The sequence below is a fragment of the Oryzias latipes genome, chromosome 1 (genome assembly GCF_053564925.1).
Source record: "Oryzias latipes strain Hd-rR chromosome 1, Olatipes_Hd-rR_3.1".
In the NCBI taxonomy this organism is placed as follows: domain Eukaryota; kingdom Metazoa; phylum Chordata; class Actinopteri; order Beloniformes; family Adrianichthyidae; genus Oryzias; species Oryzias latipes.
In genome coordinates this window covers 33300840-33326524 of record NC_136237.1, presented here as the reverse complement: position 1 = coordinate 33326524, position 25685 = coordinate 33300840, and the positions used below count along the sequence as shown (strand labels likewise).

At 41.0% G+C, this 25685-nt stretch overlaps 1 protein-coding gene and 1 non-coding gene across 51 annotated transcripts in view; one reads left to right on the top strand and one right to left on the bottom strand.

Moving 5' to 3' along the window:
• The window catches only part of nfixa (nuclear factor I/Xa), a 110417-nt gene extending 87982 nt beyond the window's left edge, over positions 1–22435 (top strand). For 16 of the 50 annotated variants that reach the window (XM_078945858.1, XM_078945869.1, XM_078945848.1 and 13 more), the window contains 5 exons: positions 4679–4807; positions 8105–8271; positions 9730–9877; positions 13162–13250; positions 17870–22435. In XM_078945858.1, coding sequence (XP_078801984.1) covers positions 4679–4807; positions 8105–8271; positions 9730–9877; positions 13162–13250; positions 17870–17884 — 548 coding nt within the window. In that variant the 3' untranslated portion in view covers positions 17885–22435. The remainder of the gene's footprint in view (positions 1–4678; positions 4808–8104; positions 8272–9729; positions 9878–13161; positions 13251–17869) is intronic. The other 34 variants (XM_078945991.1, XM_078945918.1, XM_078945956.1 and 31 more) reach the window with 5 other exon arrangements.
• Positions 22436–22538: 103 nt separating this feature from the next.
• LOC101174483 (uncharacterized) lies at positions 22539–25466 on the bottom strand. The gene is made up of 4 exons (XR_013655584.1): positions 25286–25466; positions 24175–24339; positions 23432–23587; positions 22539–23358 (listed from the first exon to the last, which is right to left on the bottom strand). It is a non-coding gene; the product is annotated as an uncharacterized LOC101174483 (transcript).
• Between the last annotated feature and the right edge of the window lie 219 nt (positions 25467–25685).

Here is a 25685-nt window from a genome sequence, read left to right as displayed (position 1 = left end):
ACAGAGGCAACCCACGCACAGCCATTACATTTCCTCTGCAATAATTTTATCCCACCCCTTTAGGTGTTCAGGTGCCCGCCCTGCATCCATCCCTCCATTGCTCACTCCTCCCTTGCCTCAAATACCTCTTTTGAATGCAAAACCCAACCTTCAGCTACCTCTCACACTCTCCACTCCTTTCTCGTCTCTAATTGACAATGTGTGCAGCAGAAAGGTCAGAGAGTACAGAAAAGTAGAAGAAAAAAATGAGGGATGGTGGGGAGGGAAAAGCCTAAAATTCGGAAAGTAAGTTGAAAGAGTGAGCAGTGTAAGAGGAGAAAGTGGTGATTGACCTGCAATGGTAACAGCTGATGAGAGAAAGGGGTTAATTACAGTGTTAAGTAGAGGAGCCAAGACTCTTGGTTACATTTTGCCAGTCTGTCCTCACTTGGGCCTCTGAGGCTGCTCCTCCACTTCTGCTCAACCCACTGTAGCTGTAAATGTAATTAAGAGGCTGCTCATCAGAGCCAGAACAGGGGCTTCTGCATGCCTTACTGCACCACAGCCTCACCTTCCATCTTTTTTCTTCTCTGGCTTTCTCTTCCTCTCCATCTGAATCACCACTTTTTTTCCTGTAGTGTGGCACATCATTCTGCACACTTTCAACTGAATTTGTCAACTTGAAGTGTAGAATAGCATGCAAATCTAAAACTTTTACCGAGCGAAGTAATACATTACATTGAATAAAAATGTGGCAAGGCAAAGGCGTTTTAATTGTCAGCCTTTGTGTTAAAATGAATTATTGGTATCACACCATTTTTAGTTAGTAATATGGAAAACAGTAGGAGTGCAACGGATCACAAAACTCACGGTTCGGATTGTGTCACTGTTTTAGTGGCATGGTTTGGATCAATTTTAAAAGGAAAAAAAACAGGACAAAATAACAGGATAAAAGCTTAAAATTCCTTTTTCAAAACATGTATATGTAATAAAACATGAACATATGTACACACACGCATACATATACTGGATAAAGCACCTTAAAACGTTTGCTCGATTTCGGGCACACAAAACACTAATGATGTTTTTGATCTCAATATATGTATATATAGATCTGCACAGATATGATCCGTTGCACCCATAAAAAACAGAGTACAAAAGTGGGATTTGTTCATCTAATTTTCTCAAGCAACTTGCAGCCTGCAAATTTTATTTAATAATTTGTGTTCATATTGCGGTGAGGTAAATGTAAACACACACAAACAGGTACCCTTGATTGCCTCTATTATCATTAGAGTAGTAACACACACACACACAGATGTATGAAGTTGCACTCATACAGGGGAGTCACACAAACACCGCTGGGTTCAGATGTAGACATGACGAATTTTTGCTCACATAGCTCACAACCCAGTGAGACACACACATGTAATACACACACACTCACTGGTCCCAGATGGTGTTTCCATGTGTGTGTAGCCTTGGGATCCGTGAGGATGCTGGAGACAGCTGCTCCACAGAGGCGAAAAAGGGTGGGGGTGAGGTAAGGGTAAGCAATCAAAACAGCAATGATTTCATATTAGTTCCAAATGATTGTGAAATTTTCACCAGAGAGCTGTGGGGGTTAGGGGCCTTGCTCATTGCCTTGAGTTAAACGTTTCATGCAATTGGGAAACACGTCTTCCTTTCACTGTTGCACATATGTGGTTTAGACAATTCCCCAGCTTTCCCCCCTTTTTTTAACCACTCCCCCTTATCTTCTCCAACTGTTTATGTGAACTTGTTCTATATTGTATGCTGTTTGTGTTTGTGTGTGTGTGCGTGTCTGTGTGTTCTTCAGAGGCGCATCTGGTGGCAGGCCTGTTAGTGCAAAGAGACAGAAGGGTCATCATGGGAACGCTTGATTAGTTGCCAGTGAAAAACTAAAGCCTGCCAGAATAGGAAACAGTGGAGTTTTTGGCAGGCACGCACACAAACACAATACAGACCACTGCACAGTTTGTGAAGTGATGAAGATTGTATCTAATATCTGCTTGGTGATGGAGACAATGCCACAAGTTTCTACATTTTCAATCTCTCTTCATCAAAAGTACGGGTGTAACTATACATTTTAACACCAATTCATATCATAATTTGCAGCTGACGATCCGATTCATTATAGATATTGGTTCATTTTAAACAAGTAAAACAATAATTATTGGCAAATCCATTCACATTTTAGTTTAATAAAGTTCACCCCACTTTTGTTTTTCAACATCAAAATTATACAAATAGAACATTATTATAACATAGTGGTAATGTTGTAGTAAAAGAAACCTACTCTACCTCGATCCAAATGGTATTTTCCTATATCAATTATAATTGATGTATTTCTTTTAAAACAAATTTATAATGGTATAGATCGATTTGATTGCCAACCCATCTTATTGGATCTTAGGAATTTAAACCGATTCATTGATTAATCGCTACACCCCTACTTGAGAATCTTTTCGATTTCCCAAAATGACAATCTTTTACTTCTTCAAAGTTGTGTTTATGTATCCAATTTGTCCCCATTTCACTTCCTCGGTCTTTCCCAGCTCTCCCTACAAGTATTTTCATCGCTGTCTCCCCATGCTACACTTGTACCCACCTTCCTCCCTCTAGTGTGACAGTGTCAAAGCAATCACTGCTAACGGCTGGTGTCAGAAGTAGGATTGGGGTTGTTTTCATGCTTGGAATCTCTCTGACAGTACAATACGCCCCCAGACTCCTGCTACATTTGGGGGAGGGAGGGTGTTTGTGTGTGTGTGCGTGTGTGTGTGTGTGGGGGGGGGGGGGGGGGGGGGGGGTATATATCTGGTAAAGACATAAATGGTTCACACGAATTCACTCCCACCTGCTTGAGACTTAACTCCTTCACACAGGGGGGGAAGGTTTTACACGCCCCCACACTCCCATAGACTTTCACACATCTCCAGCTGGAGAAGTGAGGCAGAATCTTATTTAATGCCTTGTTTGATGCGGAGCGGCCACAGAAATAAACCACAAAACAACAGTCAAAAAAAGTTGAGGAAGAGAATAGATTCACGCCACGCACTTGTGAGGACGATTAGAGTGAAAGTTGAAGGGGAGGATATGTGTCTATTGTTGCATCAGTTAAAAATGGAGCTCTTAGCCGTGCGTTCAGACATGTGTGAGTGCGTGTGCACGCAAGAGATAATGACCATATTTAATGTCTTATGACATTCCGATTTCATACGTGTTGTCAGAGCAATGCAACAACAAAAAAAGACACTGCTGTAGTTTCACAGGTTCTGCTTTGCTCTCTTGCTCCTTCACATATTTTCATGTCTCCCACATTCATCTCGCCTCTCCCTTTCTGTCTCCTCTCTCCATCCGTCTGCTTGTATCTCGCACTCAGCAGCTGCCATGTCCATACTGTACAGTGTGTGCTATTTCTGAATGAAGCTGTCTTCTTATGCAGCCAGCATGCAAGCTTCACTGTGGCCAGACCACAACTGGTTGAGCACGGCTTATTGACGGTCACGTTCATACACAGAGAAACTCTCTGAGTTTGACGCCTGAAAGAGAGAGAGAAACAGAAAAATGTAGGACTAAGAAAAAAACTGTGGTGTAGTATAAATTACTATAGCCACAGATGTTCTTTGGCATCACAACAAAGACTATGTTCAGTTTGGCTTTAGGTGTTTTGCTCCTTTTTTTCCTCTTTAAATATATGTTTTTAGATGTATTCTTCTGCATAAATAACTTGACCGTACTGCAGGGTGTTGGGTGTCCTACAGTCTCTTTCCTCTCCATAAAACAACCATTGATGAGCCAATAAAATTAGAGTCTTTTAAAAATCTGTCTTTTTGACTGGCTTGACAAAACATTATTGCATGGGCCCAGACGTGGAGATCACACCGACAAATCACTCAATGCAAAACATATAAAAGATCAGAAAAAAAACATTACATTTTAGAAATCAAAACAAAATTCCAGAAACCAAAACACAACTTCAAAAAAGTAAAACAAAATAAAAATGAAACTTTTCGAAAAACAAAAGTAATTCCAGAAATCAAAATGAAATGCAACAAAATGAAACACAATAAGAAGCCACAAAGGCAGATATTATGGGACATCGCTGACATCATTCAGTCAGCGATGTCCAATAGCACCTTTTCCGGTTTCTTACTATGTTTGGTTTTAAAAAAATAGTTCTTAATTTCTGGAAATGACCTTTGTTTTCCGAAACGTTTAATTTTTTTTTCCATTTCATTATTTTGCAATTGTGTTTTGGTTTCTAAAATGTAATGCTGTTTTTTTAATTATATTTTTATTTATTTGTTTTTATTGTAATTGTGGTCTTTAATATGTTTTTTCGTTGAGTGACTTGTTGGTGTGATTTGCACTTTAGGGCCACAGTACATTGTATTATTGGGAGTAAGGGAATGTGCTCATTTTTCTTCCACCATAAAAAGCACATTTTTGCCATGAACAGTTTGGAAGTATATATAAAAATCATGATTTTTAAAAGCCCCAACAAACAAAATTCTTTAAATTTAGTTGACTAAAGGGGCATCCGTTTATTGATTAAAACCACTTCTCTTTCCCCTCCCCCCCACATTTTCTTTTTTTTTCCTTTTTTCTTTTTCTTTTTTTTTTTTTTTTTTTGGTGACCCAATTTTTATTTTATTTACTTATTTTTTTCCGCCAGGACTGTCCTCGCCTGGTTCACTTAAGAAGCCGGGAAAGTTTGATTTCAACGCCCTGACTTCCCAGACGAGGTCCCCCCGCATGGCGTTCACACACCACCCGCTGCCTGTGCTAGCAGGAGTGAGACCAGGTGAGAGCCCTGCCATGAACCCAACAACTCAAGCCACCTCCCCGTCCTGTTACAACCTGAAAAAGAGAGAGAAAGGGATCCGCAAACCTGACCTTAGCCCTCCATGTTTGTACCACCAAAGTCCTCGTGACAGAAACCAAAAAGCAACTCTTCAGTCATGAACCTGAACGTGGAAATCCTAATGAGCGAAAGAAAACTTTCCAGAACTACATTTGCGATTTCTCTACGCAAAGTTTCACTTGTTCGGTGTTACTGTTACCATCATAGCTTGGCATTGAAACCTCTCTCTCTCTCTTTCAGTCTTTCTCCATCAATCCATTTGTACCCCATCTTTGTTTTTAATGATTCCATTGCATGGTACCAGTGCTGCATTCATGCTTTGTGACTGATATAACACATCTACTGCTTTATGCATTTGTTTCTGTGTTTTCATATGCCAGCTCATGCTTTTAAATACTAAATAGCGAGTACTGTTTACCGTATTTTTCTGATTAAAAGTTGCTCTGGAGTATAAGTCGCACTTTTGGCAAAAAAGTGCAACGCTTCTGAACAAACCCGCCAACCCGGTGTAGGGCTGCGTACACAACATAGGCGATTCATACGTCAAATTCGTGTCCGCTGTCTCTTTTTTTATGTCAAATTTGGTGCTCAATGCTTGTACAAAAATGTATTCATAAACGACGATTCCATGGTGGGAGAAGTTACCGTCAAGTTTTTTGCCTCATTGTTACATGAAAGCATTGACTGTATATGTCATTTACAATGATGTTGAGAGATCAGGTTTACTTAGTTTGAAGAGCTCATCGGTAATCACGTCTCCATGTCTGGGTTCATGAGATCATTCAGTCTTCTTTTTTTTGTTGCTTTTAGCGGTACTTCTATGACTCTGTAACCCATTTTGATGATTTGCCGCCCCGTAGTAGTCCAAGGAAGGAAAAAATAAAAACAAGAATGATACAGTCTCGATGCAAGTAAAGAAAAAAAATCATAAAGTAAATGAGGAGACCGATCAGATTCTCCTCCATGTTTGACTTGGATGCAACTTCTTCTTCTGCGTTGCTTTCAGTAGCAAATACTGATACACGTCTGCTAAAGGGCAACCTGTTGTTAGAGGGAAAATAACAAATATTTGAGCCTAATTATGTTATCATTCTTATTATAAGTCCCACCCCTGGCCAAACTATGCACACACACAAAAAACGCAATTTATGAAAAAAACAAAAAAATATGTTAATCTTAAAGGAGCGTTAGATATGTAAGTTTTACTCATCTTGCAAGCATGAGGAAAACTGTGAAATCTGCATCAGGGATATTTTTTATTTTTTGCGAGCAGTGCTAACACATTCATAAATCAACAAAATTCATCATAAATAGTGCCATAGAAATGGATATATTTCTCAAAAAAACACGTACTTGATCTAGCATTATACCAATGGCAAGATATTCTCTTTGGAGTTTTTCAGTCGGATGGAATAACCAACACGGGTTGTCTGTCTCTATTTAAAGAATTCCCAAAGTCTCAAGATCTGTAGTTTGCCAACCAATCCCTGTAGTTTGGCCTCACTTTTGAAAGACATAAATATGTCCTCCTCTGGCTGTCTCTCTCTTAATTCCATTTGTCTCTCAAAGGGAAAGATTGGTGCGGTGCCAAACCAGACCTGCCATGCGGAGGTCATTTGGACCAGTTGCCCAACATTTTGAGATGTACTAATTTTCTTTCTCTTTTCTTTTTTGAGAACTCCTAAAATTATGTTTAGAAACCATATTGTTCTTTTTTTTTTGGAGGGGGCAATAAAATCATGCTTTGAATTTTTCATCTTAAATCTAAATTTACACTCTTAAAACTAAATGTTGTCCTGAAAGTTTTTATGTAATAGATGAATCGGGCTGTTTTCAAAGATTTGTTTATTTGCCTGCATGTGTGTATATTGAGACTCTTGTGGAGGACTTAAAAAATGGCTGCTGTCCAAATAGATTGTCCCTCCAAGGATTTGTTCTATAAAGAGGCTGAGGGGGATGATGGGGAAAGAAGAGAGACGGCTCAAGAGTGGGATGGTAGGGGAGAATGAAAGGGAAGGAACATTTAAACAGCCACCATGCAGCCGGGATGGTTAGAGCTGTTAACTGTTGTTCCACAGGTCTAGTGAGTGCGGCTGTTCTGGGGTTCAGACAGGATAGGATGCATACTGCGTTTGGCTCTAGAAAGGCAATGGAGAGCTGCCAGATTCACAATAAAGAGACGCATGAAAGCTGGCATGCAGAAAACATACAACTGTATGTAAATTAAGACACAGCCATACAGAAAAAAAAAACACATTATTGTGCACATAAAACACAAATCAGCTCAAACCCCTAAAAGTCAAACAGGAATGTTTCAGTTCTGTGGGTGCAATTGACACAAAGGATGGTGTTTGACTCCAATAATCTCAAGTGCTTTTTCCCATGCTCCCTCACCTAGCAGCTTTCCACTTCAGCTTGGAGAGACACATTTGCAAAGCAATAAAAGGATCACAGCAGTGAAGACAGTAGCTCTGTGTGTTTGTGCGCCTGTTTGTGTGTGGCGGGCTGGTGGCTGATTGATGTCTCTGGGAGGTGTTTTGTGGTCACCAGAGAGCAGGGGGAAGATTCCCTGTAAAGCATCGAACTGCTGGGCAGAACCACACAGCAAAGTTATGCTTCTGATTAATTACACACCACTGACAAACAATAAACTAAAAGTGGAAAAAGCCAGTGTGGGCTAAGCCAGTCATACCCCTCTGGTGTGTGTATATGTGGGTGAGTGAGAAAAATGAAGATGCAACAGAAGGCAGAAAATACTGTAACACTCTAGCACGCATGTGGCTGTGAAAGTGTGTGTGTGTGCGTCTGTTATGTTACTCAAAGTACATAGAAGTCTAGAAGTGTTTTTTTTTTTTTTTAAATGAACAAGAACATATTTCGTCCCATTGCTACGGATAATTGAAGTAATTTATAAGCAGAAACAGCTTTAGTCAGTCAACCACACAAGAAAGTCATTGGCAATAATTAGCCGTAATGACAAACGGGCTGTATCCTGCCATCTGTCCCTGTGTTTGGTTAAAATATATGATGATCCTAATGCTGTTTTAAATGTGCATGTTTTGAACATCATGGCAGTTAGTCATATATCTTATCATCTGTGCTGAATAAAATTGTGTCAGTATGAGATGAAATCTCATAGTTTTTTTTCCTCCGCTTTTGGTCTCCACTCCTCACGTTTCTGCTCCTCCACCCCTTTCCTTTCCCTTTCCCTTTCCTTTTGGTCTTTTTTCTTGACAGGGAGTCCCCGTGCCTCGGCCTCTGCCCTGCACTTCCCCTCTTCATCTATCATCCAGCAGTCCAGCCCGTACTTCACCCATCCCACCATACGCTACCACCACCAGGACCCGCTTAAGGAGTTTGTGCAGTTTGTGTGCACCGACGGCACTGGACAGCCCAGTGCCCAGGTAAGGGATTTGATGCTTTGATGCTCTGCAGGAAGTGGGGGTGATTATAGGAGGCTTTGCTACAGCAGTTTGGGATTTAAGAATGTTTTGATTGCAAGTAAAACTTCTGAAGATTTGCATGTGGAGTGCAAGGAACTTTGAAGATGGCAGGAAGCTAAATCATTTCATTGTATATCCTAATATATGTGAGTCAGCTCAATAACTGCACGATAGCAAAGTAAACCAGTTCAGCAGGAGTAGTTTAAAATGAGGACAAAGAAGGCAACCAAAGGAAACTGTAAGGGAAGAAGCTACCCCGTCTTTGACTCATCACTATTGCAGGGCAATGTGTTTGCTATCTTCTGAAGTTAGCTGCCAGGGTTCTTGCTTGTTAGATATTTGAATAGAAAGGCTGACTTTGACAAAGTGGCAAATGGCATTGGATCTGTTTTAGTAAAGGAAAGCAGTGTTGAGGATTTGTGCACATCTGGATTTTTCCTGTTTGCAGAGTAATATGTCTTTTTAATATTCAAACCCAGTTATTTAGGACTAAAGATGATCTCTCAAGCTGTTACTACAGTGCATCTAGTAGCTTTAGTGGTACTTTTTAGATGGAATGTACTTTCTGTCCATTCGGTTACTTGCTGTCATCTGTCAAAACAAGTTGTGGTAGAAGGTCAAGGCATCTTCAAATATGCAACCACCTTTCGCCTAAAACTTTCTAGATTGATGGAAAACTGAAGAAAATGTTCAAGAAAAATTGCGTTAATTGAAGTGAGAGACGAAGGATGTTAAATGAGAAGACAGAGATGGGGTGTTTGTGCGGTGCCAGAGGGATTAGAAACAAGGCAACCCCGACAACATTTCTACACTTTGCTAAAAGGCAGATGTGGCAACACATCAAGCGTTGAAGTGGAAATCAACTGGCCTTTAAGACACATTCTGGAGTGCTTAACGTTGACTTAAGGACAGAACAGTGCTGTAAACCTCTACTGTAAACCTTTGGCCTTTTGAGCAGTTTTAAGTGATTTGTTTCATGCCAGGTCGTCCTTTGTTAACTTAAAACATAAAACAACACTGGCTTTTTTTTAAAGCTTTACACATAGCTATGCACAGATACTCCGGCATACAATCACCATTTACTTTTTCTTTCCTTTCGAATCTAACACGGCACTTCTCTTAACAGTCCCTAATTCTCCTACATGGTCGACACCATTGTTCTTTTCCCCCTTGTGTGTGAAAGCGTTCACTTTTCAATTTTTTCCCTCACTACGTTTGAGTAGTGTTCCATTTTCTTTCATTTTTTATACAACAAGTCTCACAGTGTGGATGTGTGTATGCTTGTGTGTGTGTTTTTTTTGGATTCTTATTTTTTTTTCTCACATTGTAGAATCAAAGGTTTTATGTTGAGTGTGCGTCTCCAAGTACACTGTATGCAGGGGGTGTCCTGCTCACCCTGTTTGTATGGTCCATCTGCAGCCTAATGGAGGTGGCCAGAGCAAAATGCCGGGCTCCTTCCTGCTGCCCCCGCCACCCCCGGTGGCACGCCCTGTGCCCCTTCCCATGCCCGACTCTAAAACCTTCAGCACGCCCACTGACGGCGGACTCAGCTCACCCGCATCTCCGTGTAAGTCACCCCCCACTCCCACTCCCCTTTATAAAGCAGCATTGATCCCAGAGTCTCCCTGAAGACTTTTCATAAAAAACAAAACAAAACTGGCAGAAAATGTATCCAAATATATTTTCCCTCGGATACATCAAGCCCATGAGATACAATCCCCAAGTAAGCCCCGGTACTTTTATACAGCTTCACATACTGGCTGTGTTCTGTAATGTTGTCGATAATCTAGTGAAAGAGAAAATGTTGGGGGCTTTTATAATATTCAGCCCCTATAGTTTTACAAAGTGCAGTTCCCTTTGATCTCAGAGAATTTCGCTGTAGGTTTTCGTGAAGACTGCAGTCTGTTCAGTCAGCAGCCTCAGGAGCTTCACTCTTGGTCTGTCCATCATCTCATAGACTGTACACTCCTTCAAGCAACAAGCAGCTCTAACAAAAAAAGAAGCCACGCCTTTGCCAGAACAATGATCCTCTTTCAAGCTACCCTGTAGCCCTTTTCAGACTAACACATAAACTCAAAAAGGAACAGAATATTTATGCTTCTCTCAGTTCAGGTTAAAGACCCACCTAGATGAAAATCATGTTTTTTTAACATGTTCTTTTCCCATGATAGATGAAATATATTAAGAAAATTTAGTTTAAAATTGCGTATCTGACTATTTCTATATTCAAATTGTTGTGAGTCAGGAGCAGACGCAAAAATGCTGTTGGAAAAAGCTTATAGGTGTGACATAGAAGCCACAAGCTCCCTGCTCCGCTCCATTCCGATGCATCCAATCGCAAACAAATGGATCCATGTACACCTTTGTTTTCCTCGTCTGAGCTGGCATCCGGCTTAAAACTGTGCAGCTGGATAGCTCCAATATTTCTCTCCGTTTGTGTCGCAGCGGGAATGTTAGATCGGACTGGGGGGCTGTAAGTTACCAGGAAAGCATGTAAACAGATGGGTGACGGGAAGTGGGGGCAGGCTTACTTCTCACCAACAGTCCCCTCCATAAGTCGAATTTCCAATGAACTCCTGCTGCTCTGCAGAAACTATGTCATAGAAAACGACGAGTGGGACTTTACACAAAGTAAAACTACCCTGGAATTTGAAGTATCTTTGAAACAGTTCATTTTTAACATACCATTATATTTGTTAAAAAATGTGAGAGTTGAAAACTTAAAGAAAAAAAAAGTGGGATTTTACTAGCTTCTGTTTTTTTGGAATACTTTTCATTATAATTTTAAAGTGTGCCGACCATAGGTTGAATTGGAGTAAAGGCTACAGTTTTTCTGTTGGATCAGCACAAATTCTGTATTAAAAATAATAAATACATTGTAGGTGCTGCAGATAATAGTGGAAAATAGTTTATTTTTGTTCGAATGTTTTGACAGATTTTAATGAATTGGATCGCTTTTGCTGCTTCTTTCAATAAAATGACAGCAGCATTTCAAGCTGGTCAGGTGCTGGCAGTTACAGGTAAATGTTCCCATCTGCCAGTACGGTTCAATAACAGCGTTAGGAACTGTGGCTGCGAAAAACGAGCTCATGATGCACGGTGTCAGCAACATGCCTCGTCATCAGCTTTAAGAAAATTCCAACCTGTCTGAAAAGGGCTACACTCTTTCGCTTCCTCTTGTGCTTTGAAGTTCAGTCTTCTCTCGTCTCCCCATGGCTGCAAACCACCTCTGCCTCCATTCACAAACTTTTCTCTTTCTTATTCTTTTTTCCCCCTCTCTGGTGTTGGATTCCCTGCTAGCACCACTTGAGGCAGTGTAGTCTTTCCCTTCCTTGTTTTGGATGTGTTTTGTAGTTTGTAAGAACAGAGCAGAGCTTGTGTTCTCTGTCGCTTCAAGCCTTTGATCAACACAGACTTTCCATGTCTGTCTGACAGCTGCAGTGAAATTCACCCCCTTTCCCACCACTTTCCTTTTATTTTTTTTTGCTTTCTTCTCTCCTTTACTTGACATGCTCATAACCTCTTTTCATTTTTTTTCTTTATTTTCTCTTAGTTTTCTTTTTAATGGAACAAAATTAGGGCAGTTGGCGTGGACTCCAAAAAAGACAACATGGCCCACTTTACCCATACAATCCCCTCGCTACTTTTCTTTTTTTTCCACAAATCCCACCACAGTTTGAGATTGAGAGCAACAAAACAAACATTAAAAACCACAGAGTAACAAGAACACCCTATATTTATTCTGATTTAAAAACAAAACAAAAAAAATGGAAACATTCTGGCCTGTCTGAATCAGTGCTGTACCAGGGGAGTGGGAGAAAGGAGTGCGATCAGAGAGCGGGAAAGCTTTGGTTGATGGTGCGGTACAAGAGTCGGGTCATGGAAGAAGCACAGCTCAGAGTGGGCACTGGACGGTGCAAGTGTGGCTCCTTCTCCTCTTAAATCTTTCTCCTTTCTCTCCTCCTCTTTCTTCACTTCAACTCTCCCTCCTCTCCCTCCTTCATCCTCTCCTGAATTAACATGTTGCTCCTATTTATTTATATCAACATCCATATAAATAAATATGGGACTCTCCACCTTGTTTTTTTTTTTTTTTTTCCATCTCGGTGACTGTTTTAACTGTAATTTTTTTTTCCCTAATAATTTTCTCCCTGATTCTCACAATATCTTAATGAAAGTCGTGGAACACAGGCAAACACGAGCATACGACACACTCACTCATGCTTCAGTTTCCAACCCTGTCACTGTCACCCCCTTTACATCCCCATTCACTCGATTCATGTGCAGCAAAAGCTTCAGCCATCATGACGGAGTCCAGTGATCACAACTGCCCTAAATTTGATCCTGTGGCATTTCTGAGTGGTGCCACTGTCCAGGAAAGAGGCTCCCCTTAAGCTATTCACCTTAAAGGGAATATTGGCTTCCGTTAGATATGAATAGACTTCTTCCCTTGGTCACCAGGTCCTTCGGTGTTAAGTCCACAGTGAAGCCTCACTGATTTTCAATAATCCTGGTGGCTTATTTTAAAGGCCGGGGGCTGCTGAGGAGCGTCTGTGACAAACAGCGCAGAAAAACCTTTTTCACATTCGCCCTGATCATTTCAGACAAGACCCTCCCACCCTAATTAACGAAAAATGGTTTTATATAAGAAATTGACTAAATGGAGTAAACTTACCCATGTGACCAATAGGGAATTGAGTAATTAAACAGTATGTAGACACAGCCTTAGCATTGTCACCATGATTTTATGATAGAAAGACGACGATGTGGAGAGCATCAGACTCTGCTATAGGCTGAGTGTGTATGTCTGTGTGTAAAAGCATGTACACACTTGTATCTCTCTGTTTATAGCATACTCCACGCCAGGCTCCACAGCTCCCACCCGGTTTGTCGGCATCGGAACACGGGACAACTTTCTGAATATCCCCCAGCAGACTCAGGTACCCTGTCAAACAGCGCTCATTTATTTTTACATCCACATATCCATATCCTTCCTCCTCCTCCTCCTCCTCCTCTGTTTTGTGTCCTTTTCTTCCTTTCCTTTCACCAAGCCCCAGCTCTCCACTTTGCTGTTCCTTATTGCGTTCTTTCCAAACGTCTGGGTTTTGGTGAACATTCGTTGATTGTGACAAAGTGAAGGCTGTGACACAGAAGCAAATCTCAGAATTTAATGAAACTATAAACAAAATTCTGGCTTTACAACACTAATCATTGACTGTATATGAGGGCTGGACTGAGTGACTCCTCCCTCCTTACATTCCAAATAGCAAGTTCCTGCTGGGTCCAAGAAGCCAAAATCCCATAGACCTCTATTGAGATACAAACAGCTATTGCTCAGTCATTCCATTTGTCAGAATAAGCATTCGTGTTCTCACTAATTCTAGATTTTTTTCATGATATTTTTTATTGCATGTTGTTCAAGTTATAAACTGACCAATTAGGTGTGGACTTCTAATAAGCTTACTTGTAATTGGCGTGTATGGTTGCCATAGAAATGGTGACTCAGACCGATCAGACCAGTCACTCCTTACTGACAAAATCTGGCTCCAACATGGTGGTGTCCATATTTTAAAAAAATGGTGACTGAATTGACTTCATATCCTTGAAGCCGGACATAAACCATTTTTTATGGATGGCATCACACTCACTCTGTCCAGTTCTCATATACAGTCAATGACACTAACAGCAACCAAGGTGATGACTTTTTTTTGTCCTGTATCGCGCCACACTCTTCAGCAAAGGAAGATTGCAGATAAGTTTAAAGACCCACTCTGATTAAAATTGGGTTTTTGGTGTTTTTAACATGTTCCTCAAGCATTTTTCTCATGGTAGAGGACACAGATGAAGAAAATTAAGCTTTAAATTCCATTTTATAATGTTTCTTTATTCAAAGCATTGTGAATCAGTAGCAGACGAAAAAATGCCTTTGGAAAAAGCTTGTGGCAGTGACATAGGTGCTACAATCAGCGGGCCACACGCTCCCTGCTACGCTCCATTCCGATGCATCCACTCGCAGACAAATAGATCCAGAACTTCTTTGTTTTCCTCGTCCAAGCTGGCATCTGGATCAAAAATATACGACTGGGTAGCTCTGACATTGCTCGCCATTTTTGTTGAACTGTTAATGTTAGATTGGGGTTATGAGGGGCTGTAAGCTAGCGGAAGAACGTGTAAACAGGGTTGGGCTCACTCGGTGCCAATAGTTCCACCCACAATTTAGAAATGAATTTCTAAGGAACACCTGCCACTCTGCAGAAACTATGTCCTAGAAAACGACACAGGTTTTTTTTTAATTAATTTTGGCTAATAACATCATCATTTAAAGACCACTGGGAACACTTTTACAAATGATCAAAAGATGATTGACTTTGAAGAAATTGTTAAAAGTAGATTTTATTTGTTTTTCCTCACAGCACATTCAGTTGTTTGCAACCTGTCACAGTTAGACTGCAGCAGAGTGCTGCTCGTGTACAGCGTCAAGGCCTTTAGTTTCAGTATTGGTTTACAGTGCCTCCACCACAGTAGATTCCCCACAGTGCATGGAAACCTTGCCAGTTACTTTCAGCTCCAGCCGTGTTGATTTATCTCTGCACGGCCCCACAGTGTGTGTTAGTGCAGTCTGTGAGGCCAGCAGTGCAGTACATTGTGGTTTTAGCTTTGGCTGGGCTCTGCCACTGGGCTGCAGCGCCTTGGGCTCCCCTCCATCACCAACACAACTTTTCTCATTAGGGGCTAACCACACCTGCCTGCAGCCAGCTCAGCCCCTTCTGCCCTTCCCACACATGGAAACAATCTGCATTCCTGCTCGGCACGGCTCTGCTCAGCTGAACCCCCCCACCCACCACCATCACCACCCTTTTCCAAACTACCGCCCCTCCTTTCACCCACCCACTGCATCAGCTGCCCGCTATCCTTCTCTCCTCCTGCTGCTTCCTGAGCTCCCCACCTGCATCACTCTTCCACAGATGCAGCTCTGGCACTAAAGGGGGGGAGGGGGGGGCATCCAAACAGCGTCCAAATGTGCTTTAATGCATATGCACATACACTTCAAGTCTGAGCCAAAACTTGTGCCCCTCATTCCCCTGCCAAAAAGGAAAATTAATTATAATAATGCTTAAGAAAAAAAAAGTGCTTTTACAATAGCTTACATCTGCTCAGAGACTGCTTGTCATTTCCTGCTGCTGGTTATTGAAATTATTACAAAATCTGCACCTAAACTAGTTTGCCAGATTTCTATGAAGCACACTGAGAACCTGGGCATGAGTACCAACAGCTGCGGGTTAGATGAGCCTAGTAGGTCAGCAACAACCTTAGCCAGAGTGACGAGCAGAGGCCTCCGCCTGTCCTGCTGTTCTCTGGCATATGGCGAGGTTCAGACGAGGGCCCTGCCAGCCTGCCTCACTGCTGCTGGCCAACTAGCCAAGACAGAAGGACAGTGTCTTCTCTCTGGTGTCAGAGCAGCACGCAGAGAAAAGCTGGTCTGAGGAGCTCTCTGGTGGTGAGGCCTCTGCAATGCAAGCATGAAACGCTGTTAAAAAAAAAAAAGAGGAGGGGGTTGCTCAGAAAGCAGGAAAAAAAACGGAGGCAGTTAGTTTGAGTTTGCTGCCCTCCACAGTCACGTCCAGGCTGTCTGGTTGCTGCTGGCAACCAGACATGATGTCATACACAGTTGAACTTGGACTTGGGGGGTGAGGGGGGTCACTTTCCGCTGCCAAGGATTACATTAGGAGAGTTGGAGGAAGAGAGGAAGGAAAGGATAAGTGCAGGAAAGGAAGTTTGAGTCAGCTTGAGGAAGAGTAAGCAACAAACTCCAAAACGAGTCAAAGGCGGAGGGGGAGAGACGGAAGTTTAAGAGGTGAAACTTTCTTGCCTGGATGCGCTTCGGTGAATCGCTGCTCTCCGTCAGGCAAAGACCATGGAATGTCAAAGGCAGCCAGAAACAGGCTGCCGGCCTGTGGCAAAGCCTCTATTCGACTCTTATCAAACTGAGAGTCTATGACCATTTCTCGTGTAAACTGGCAGCAGAAAACAAATGGGATCACCACAAATCCTGCTTTAGATGTTTTTGTTTGCCAAAAAAGAAAGTTCTTCTCTTGTTTAAAAAGTGAAAACGGTAAATAAATATTAATATTAATTGGGGGCATAAAGAATGGGTTGAGAGGGACCTAGCTGCAGACAAGATGGCACCTGAGATCATTGGCTAGAAATGGAAATTATACAACTAACCCTAACTCTAAAGTGTTCGCAATTGAAAAAAAAAAAAAAAAGATATTAAAGTTTAAAACAGAGAAAAATCATAACTGTTAGTCGCCCGTGAAAGTGTGTATTATTTTCTAGTGATATGGGAGGACTCCCAGTTCCAGTCGAAGACTTCTGGTTCTGGCCGTTGATGACTGCAACCAGGTCCTCTGGAGTTGGTTAGGCCAGGGTTCTGCAACCGTCAACACCAAAACTCTGACCAAAACTCTGTATGAGTCGCAAAGTCTTTCTCTTTAAAAAAAAATTCTACTCTGCTTCTTAGGTATTTTTGTTGTTCATTTTCTGTTTTTACACATATAAATGAAATATTGTTTTTATCCTTAATTAAAACTAAAAATTATATATATTTATATTATAGTTTTCTAAATCTAAAATTGTTTTTACTTTTGACAAAGGGTTATATGAATTCCCTTTAAAATCAAACACCTTGTGCAACAAAGGATAATTCTGCCGGAAATGAAATCCAATCCAATCCAGCCCTAAACAGCCTTTTCTCTTGTTATACCTTTGAGTGCTGTCAATTCTTCATTTCTTACTAGTGCTGTTTATCTGAATAGAAGTACGAATTAATTAGATTATGATCCAATTGAAATATTTATGAAGCATGTAAAAATTCAAAAACTACCCTATGGGCAGCAACTAAATATTGTTTAGCGTTATAAATAAGTGCCTTCCACTTTTTTCCAATTATAAAAAAAAACGTACAAAAGTTCAAACATTTTACCAAAGTATTAAAATCTGTTTAATCATGGTTGCTCACATGGAAGCTCTTGATTTAGTGTAATTTTAGTAGTGGTGTGTAAAGCTTTATTTGACCTTTTTAGAAGCACATCAGGCATAAATTCATATAAATGACTAATTCAATTTAAATCAATGCCAGAGTGCCAAAGGGCTAAAAGAGCCACACGTAGCTCCGGAGCCTCAGGTTGCAGACCCCTGGGTGATATTCTCGTTATTTACATTGTGAAAAAACACCTTAAACTATGAAATGCCTTTTTTGCTAAAAAATGTCTATCTATGACCTAACTTTTCATGTTTATCTGAAATGATTTTTTTCCCCATTTCTAGTTCTGTAATGTTACAGGTCCTCAGTGACATCCTTGGATTTTGTGAATCTTCTAACCTAAGCTCGTATACAGCAGCTAAAATATTTGCCATATATTTGCTCAGTTTTATTTGATCAAAAGGTTTTTCTGTCATGATTCTATTTTCTTCACTGTATGCAGCAGTTGAAAACTGGACTGAATCAACTGAGAGGTGGGAAACACTAAAAAGAAAAACTTTTCTGCTTTCTCCACAGTCCTGGTTCCTCTGACAAGGCATCTGAATCCACAGCTCACGTTGTGTCATAGAAATTGGAAAGCTGAAAAACAAACGCATCACCGTTGATAAAGAACAAACTGCTGAAAAGGTCTTGAAGGTCTTTCTCGCCAAACACTATTGAAAGTACTACTACAGAACCCCGAGAACTCCCACAGCGCCCCCATGAGGACTCCCACTTCAGCACGTCTCAAACAGGAATGTTCGTCCCCGTTCACGCAGGAGGCTTGAATGAGATTGAGCGGACAGACTCGGAAGAATACACAGGAGAGGAAGAGGAAGATGAGGAACAAACTCTGAAATGCCAGAATGGAAACACAACATAGAAAGCTGACAAACGACCAATTCAATATTTGTTTTTTTTCTTCTTCTTTTAAAATATATATATATATAGATATATATATATATCTATATATATGTATATATATAGATATGTCGATATTTCTCTTTTTATGTTGTCTCCACAATGAAACTCCATGCATTGGCTAAGAGATCCACAAAAAAGGGTAGTTCATAGTGGCATTTGAAAGTTCAAAAGATTGTCACCCAATTTGCACGCATCCATATCAGTGCATTTCTCTGCGCATTTCTCCTCCACTGTCACACATAACACTCATCGCCATTCAAGCTCCTCCCCTTTATGGCGCTCAGGGTGGAGACAGCTGCACACCTGTGTGTCGCCACACTCTGCTGCTTGATTCGCTCAGTCCTGAGCCTCTTTCATTTCCGATTGGCCAATCACAGTGACGCCATCTGATGGTGTGACACGTATCTGCACTAAAGCGGCTGTTTTTTTTGTTTACCTGTCAAATGATGCGGGTGTCCTGCTGTGGGAGAGGTGACCGCCATGAGGCAGGTGCGAGCGAACACCAGACAGAAAGACATAACACTAACTTTACACGTGCTCCTTCGTCCCCTCACCTATGCACTATTGATTTTTAAATAAGGGATGAAAAGTGTTGCACATTGATGATCATATGAGCGATGGAAGAAGTGGGCGAGGCCCGCTGCCACTGCAGGGCTGAAACTGTGCTGAATTCGGAGTCTTGGCCCCAAAATGCGCAGCACTACGCACACAGACGCATGTTTGCAGACCTTCTCCAGAGCAGGCCGTCACACAAAACAACCCCTTTGTTTACTGACACACATGCACACATATTATGTGCTTCATATCACCAGCTTTAACTTGGTTTTCAGGCATACTCTGGCTTTTCTTTCTCTCCAAGATTTTGTTTTTGGTTTGTCTCTCCTGGTTTGTTTTTGAATTGCATTTTTTTCCCCTCTCAGATTTCCGTAGCTCCGTAACAGCAAATCTCTTCCACAGGCAGCACAGTACCAAGAGCTCTTCACATGCATCACTTGTGTTGCTTCACCCGGCATCCCCCCTTTCTCCAGATAAATCCAAACGAGCACACAAACGCACGCACGCACGCATACGATGCACACCGACGCCACCGAAAACAGAATTAGAAAGGGAAGCCTTTACATTTGGTTCTCCACATCGCCTTTAAGGGCTTTTTTTTTGTTCATTATTTGTAATTTGAATTTGAATTTTTTTTATCTATGTAAATGTTCACCATGAAATTGTTGTTACTTTCATCATGACAAGATATTTACCTCACAAAATAACTGGACTGCCTGGCTGTTGGTTCTGTTTTGCAGGGATAGTTAGCAGGGAATTACTCTTTCTAGAAACATTAGTTCTATGTACTAAAAGCATATATCTAAACTATAACAGTATAAGGAAGTGCCTCTATTCCCCCTCCCATGTTTGAGCTAAAACTTTGGGGGATGTTGGTGCATGTGGAAACCATTGGCTGGATCTTTATAGAGGACTGCAACAATTTTTTTTTTTTTTTTTTTGTAAAGACAGAGAGATCCTATATATTTATGATATATGCTCCTTTTGCTACACACGCTTGCTGGCAGTCTAGTTATTTTCTGAACTCTCTCTCCCCCTGACCCACAAGCCGCTTCAGTAATACCATGAATCAAAAGACGCCATTGCCATCTGCAACACAGCATTATGACATGTACATGTCAAAAATCGACAGTAGATTTGAAGAAGTGTTTTTTTTTTCTTTTTGATGGAAAGTATTATTATTGAAAATATGTGTCGATTGAGCCACGTGCAATGCATTGGGTAGATCATTGTGTTTGTCTGTTAGAGATTTTTAAGAAAGCTTAGAGAAAAGAGAAAAAAAATGTAATTGTTTTAAAGTCTGCACGCTCCAGGACTCTAAACTAGAGAGCCATGAGAAATCCTAGTCTTTGTAAGTTTGGGGGTATTTGTTTTCACTACCTTCTTCTCTTTTTTTTTTTTTTTTTACTGTTTTATGTGTAATCATTTGTTAATAAATATGCGGGAGGGCTGAAGGAAAAGAAAACCTACATAAAAAAGAAATTATCATCAGATGAAAACTGGTGCTTTAATGCTATAAAAATACATTCAGACCTACGAATAATTAAAAAAAAAAGAGCAAACAATTTAGGAAAACAGCATTATTCCTCTATCTCTCTATTTGTATTCTTCTCTTTTTGTATCAAGTTCGGGGAGACACCCGCCACACAGAAGGTAGTTGGTTTCAATCTTCATTCGATCTCCTTTCTGAGAAGACCCATGTGCTCTGCCAGGAACTCACCAGCAAAAGTCAAGCCACCCGCCAAATTGACTTCTTCACTATCTCCAACTCCCATTAAGCCCACGATAGAGATCCCTTTACCCTGTGCAGACAATTAACCCCCCGAATCCTCGTGTCTTATCGTCCTCACCTGAATGGAGCTCATCTGCTCGTGCTCAGAGTCCTCCTGTTCACGAAGCGCGAGTGTTGAGACCTTCTGTACACATCAAGGGGGCAATCGTAGCTCATAGTCAGGCAGAAATAGCCATTTTTGAAGCAGGCAGTAAAAGCTGAGCCTCTCCCCCTGTTCCACCCCCCCGCTCTGTAAATGATTCTTATAGTGCTCGTGCTGTAGTGTATAGTTTCCCAGCAGTTAAAGGTTGTCCCCTTGAAAGTGCCTTTTGTTCACAGACTCCATTTTGTAATCCAGGTCGCCCCTTTTGTTTTCAAAAATGGTTCGAGGTGGCAGGTTGTTCCCCAGTGCCCCCACATGGGGGGGTGGGGGTGGGGGCAAGAGGTCGTTGCCAGTTCAGCGCTTCGGGACAACTTCTTCCTCCGGCTTCAAATGAATCCCCTCCATTCTTCCTCCCTTCTCTCCTTGATTCATTTTCAAAGCTGTGTATCTATATGTTTATATGATATATATAGATATGCACCTTTGTAAAGTTCGAAAAGAAACTGGTGTGAATTAGTTCTTTACTTTTTATTGATAAATGACAAAAAAAAAGTTGGAAAAAAAAAGCTTAAAAAAAGTCGTTCTTGTTCAGCTTTGGCTCTTTTTTCTTTTCCTTTGTCTCCACTGTCTGTTTTCTGGTAGACACTGGAGTAGTCTGTAACTGTGTGTCCGTCACTCTCCGTCTCTCGCGCGCCCTTCTCTGCTGTTGGGAGGGCGGGAAAAAAATAAGAAAGAAAAAAGATATTTCGGGAAAAAAACAAAAACAAAAAAAAAAACCTTTTTGTCTGAGCAGAATGCAGTTAGCTCACATGTTATTCTTGTCTGTATGCTTCACATTGTATTACCATATCCATCTACTTCAGCTTCTCCATTCAGCAGCTAATGTAAGTGAACAAATTACACGGCCGGGCTTTTGGGGGTGTCCTTGGGTGGATTAGGAAGAGCCAACAGGGGTTCAAGGGTTTGGGTGCACAAGGTTTACACGGAGGATCAACAGGGTCTGGAGGGCTGGGTGAGCTGCTTTGGGAAGTTAGGACGGGGCTGCTCAGACTAGAATAAGAGTTTACTCTTTTGTTATAGCTATTTATACTTTGGCTTTGTTTTATTCCCCTTTTTTTGTTTCCTTTTTAATTTGGAATTCAAATTTGCTATCAGGGTATGCTGTCGTTAAGGCTCCCTTTCTGGACGCCTTGGACTGTAAAATGGAAGCTACAAGCACCTTATAACCTGACGTGTCCCACATGAGGCCCAAAGAGGAAGCTGCATTACTCGGATGAAATCCCACATCAATTGAAACAGATCTTTTCAAATGAAGTATTGTTTCAAATGGGTTCCACACAGTAGAACCCTCAGCAGTATTAAAACACACCAACTAAATGGCTAAAAAAGGCACACGTGACCCCTGACCTCTCAGACTAAAGAGGACTAAGGGGGAGTTCTGCCACTATCTTCCTCTGACCACCTCATGCTGGACAGTCCTGTGTCTTTGTTGTTTATTTTGTTGTTCTTAGATGTGTATGGTTATTGTGGGGGGGAAAAAAAAGACAGCAACCCAGCCCCCCCCCCGTCCCTGACTCCTCGGTCTTCTACGCCTCTGTCCGTGCTCTCAGTGCAGCACCACTTCATTGTGAGAACACCCCCAGGGCTCCAAGTGAAATGCATGTGTTAATTACAGTTTCTTTTCCATAAGAAGAAAAACAGTTTGAGAAGAGCAGCACCTGATTGAATAAAAAGGATGTTCTTGACTGTACCTCCTCGCCGTGTCTCGTCGTTTTTGTTCTCCAGAGTTTCAATGTTGCGCACAAAATTGCTTTGAACCCGTTTCTAAAAATACTGACCAAGAACGCCAATAGTTATAAATATTTTGCACTTTATTTTAAATAGGACGAAATATTAACTGTAGGTGCAAAGTTGAAAGATAAAATTTGAAAATATGTAAAGTGAAATAAAACAATTAAAATCAAACAGAAAAAATGGTACAAAGGTAAACAGGCTTATCCACTAAGGCCAAGGAATTTGTTTGGACATAAGGATGTGTGGTATCCTATGACTCCACCCTTACATTGACGTGTTCTCCCTACCATGACAAAGGTGGATCAAGGTGGAAAGATTTCATGTAATCCATGGACACCAGTGAAGATCACAAATCATTGAAAAAAAAGGTTCAGCGCACTGTCTAGTGTGTCTAGATGACCCAACTCCCAACGTTAAAGTGCCTAGGATAGCACAAGGGTTAAAGCTGTTTTAAAGCCTAAAAACTATTATTGCACAAATCTGAAAAAATAATTAAAAAATAAGAAAAAACTAGCTAAATAACATTAAACATTCATACTGCTACAGGAAGTGAAAATAATTATCTGTTGGGACCCGGAATGTAGTCCTCATTCTCAAATTTGTAAAAACGTTTAGCCTTCTGGTTGTGCAAGCTATAATGAAGTCGCACATATAACCTCTGCACACAGACGACAGTCAGCACTAAAGTGTTTTACCTGAGTCTGTTTCCAATTTCCATTTTTCACAAATGCATGCATTGTAAAACATCATTTAGATGTTTAAAAACAGTATATTATGAATCAGTCCTATTTATTGGACCCGTTGTGTGGAAGTTCCAGTTCATGGCAGCTGGACATCTTCGTGCTCTTGTGTATGATCCTCTTCCACTGTAGTCTCATTCTGCAAAATAGAATGAAAAAAGGTTTTCTTTCTGAGACTTAAAAGCTCTCGTGTGTTTAGAAAGATGACGCACCTGCAGGCTGCTCAGGGCCTGTGCTGCGGGGCTGGTTTCCTGCACAGGTGGAGGTTTCTTCTCCACATCAGGAGGATCGTCACCTTGGCTGTCAGATGGTGGTGGAGATTGGGGTTCGTTTTCTTCTGCGAGCGGTGAGAATGTTGCTTCCTCAGCCTATATGTGCAAAAAACACTTCATTACACCTGTGAGCATCCCTCTCTAGAGCAGGGATGGGAAAACTACGGCCTGCCTCCACATTTGGTCCGGCCTGCCGAAGAAATGTCATAGAAGCATTTTTTTGTTGTTTTTTTTCTTTAATCTGACCCCACGATTGCTGCTTTCATGTGTGCTTTTAGGTTACGTGGCCCTCACAAGAAAACGTTTGGGGACCCCTGCTCTAGCATCTATGTGGTGTTGGAAGGTTAGTAGTTTTTTTTCATTCAAACACTGCATGAGTGCTGCATTTTATCTAAGTTTGCGATTTACCCAAGGTAAATCAAATGGTGCAAACTAAAGCAACACATTTGAAATAAAAACTCAAAATATCCTTTTTCAAAACATATTTTTTCAGTCAAACTGTTCATCCAGATTCCATGTTATTTCTTTCTCTTACAAGGAGGATTACCAAAACACTGCGCATCCGCTACTGGTCCAGCCCTCCTATCAAATTTTAGAACCCTTCAAACCCCACCATTCGAAAAGTTCCACCCCCGGTTCTGGACTTTCTGCTGTGTTTGTGGGAGTCCGTGGAAGAGACTGACCTGGGAGTTCTGATCCGGTTCGTAACCCGTTTCCTGGACAGGAGGTGTCGGACCATAATTAAATGGAATTGCAGCACGCTGAGGGATCGGTGGAACACGGCTTTGAGAGGTCCTGGTTTTCACCAAGGTGGGGAGGGGTGGGGGTGGAGGGATCATACTAGTTTCCTAAATGTAGGGGGGGGGGAAAGAAGCAGCATATTTTGATTTTTTTTTTATTAAAGAATTTTATTTGCTTATGCTTTCTGTCCAATAGAACATAAATGTAAGCTAGTAACACTTCAGCGTCATTTGTGTTTCTGCAGTTTGACATGGAGTGAAATGGAGAGACATCCTTTCAGTGTGTGAAGGCCTCACAGTTTAACAGGTGTTAAACAGGTCATTAACAACCTGACCCACCTCTATCCTAGAAGTACATCACTCCATCTTGTTTAAAAGTTTATATAAGGGGACATAAATGTCCTAAGTATGTGCCTACACACTCCAAAGACCTCATTATCCTCACAAGCTGCAGGAGAGTTGAATCCTTTGATGCTAAGTATGCTGAGCTAGCTAGTAGGTAGCTTTAACAACTAGCAAATATAGAGAGTATAATGTCCACGATCAATAAGTTTAGTCAGTGAGGGTGATCGTCTCCAATCCACAGATCCAGACTTAAACAACAAAAAGTCTGGGATCCGCTCATGTATCTCTGTGCTCTCCATTAGCTAAATTTAGCAGCCATACATTATGATACAAAGATGTTTTTCCGTAGACAGCGCTCATTGTCATTCCGCACAGTTTTTTTTTTTTTCATGACTCGAGCCACTATAAAGTTGGAGGGAGTGGCCCACCTTCTTTACTTCCATTTGTTGTGATAACAATAACACGAACACGTTATGTCATAATTTACGGAAAACCCAAATACGAGACATCCATCTATGTTAGCAAGCTACGAATATCAACTCCATAACAATATTTGTTTTAAAGTAGCAAAAAAGCGCAACGATATTTATTTGTTGTACAAATTCAAAAATGCTGTGTCATACGCAAAAACTACTAACTAAAAATAAAGTGTACTTAAGGCAACATAAATACTTTTTTGCAAGATATATGTTGTGACTTTAAACCTTACCGTTTAATGATGCGCACAACTTGGGCAGTCACCGGCTAAACACTGGAACCGATCAACACTGGAACCGGCTAAACACTGGAACCGATCAACTTAAACGCATAGACTGCTATGGCTATAACTCATTGGGTTAACGAACCGTTGCTTCCATATAAGACAGGGGAACATTTGTTTCTTCCTTTCTGGTTTCACTCTTCATGCGCAATGTGCAATACTGCCCTCTATCGACTGTTGGATACGTCGCTGAAGTTTTTATTATTATTTTTTTTTATTTTTTTTAATTAAGAAATGTTTCAACAGTACAGTATTATTCATTTCGAATTAACGAAGGTTGCCCTTTTTTAAAAAATTAATTCACATCCAAAGGTGTTTACATATTAATAATTCACACAAAAAAGAAAGA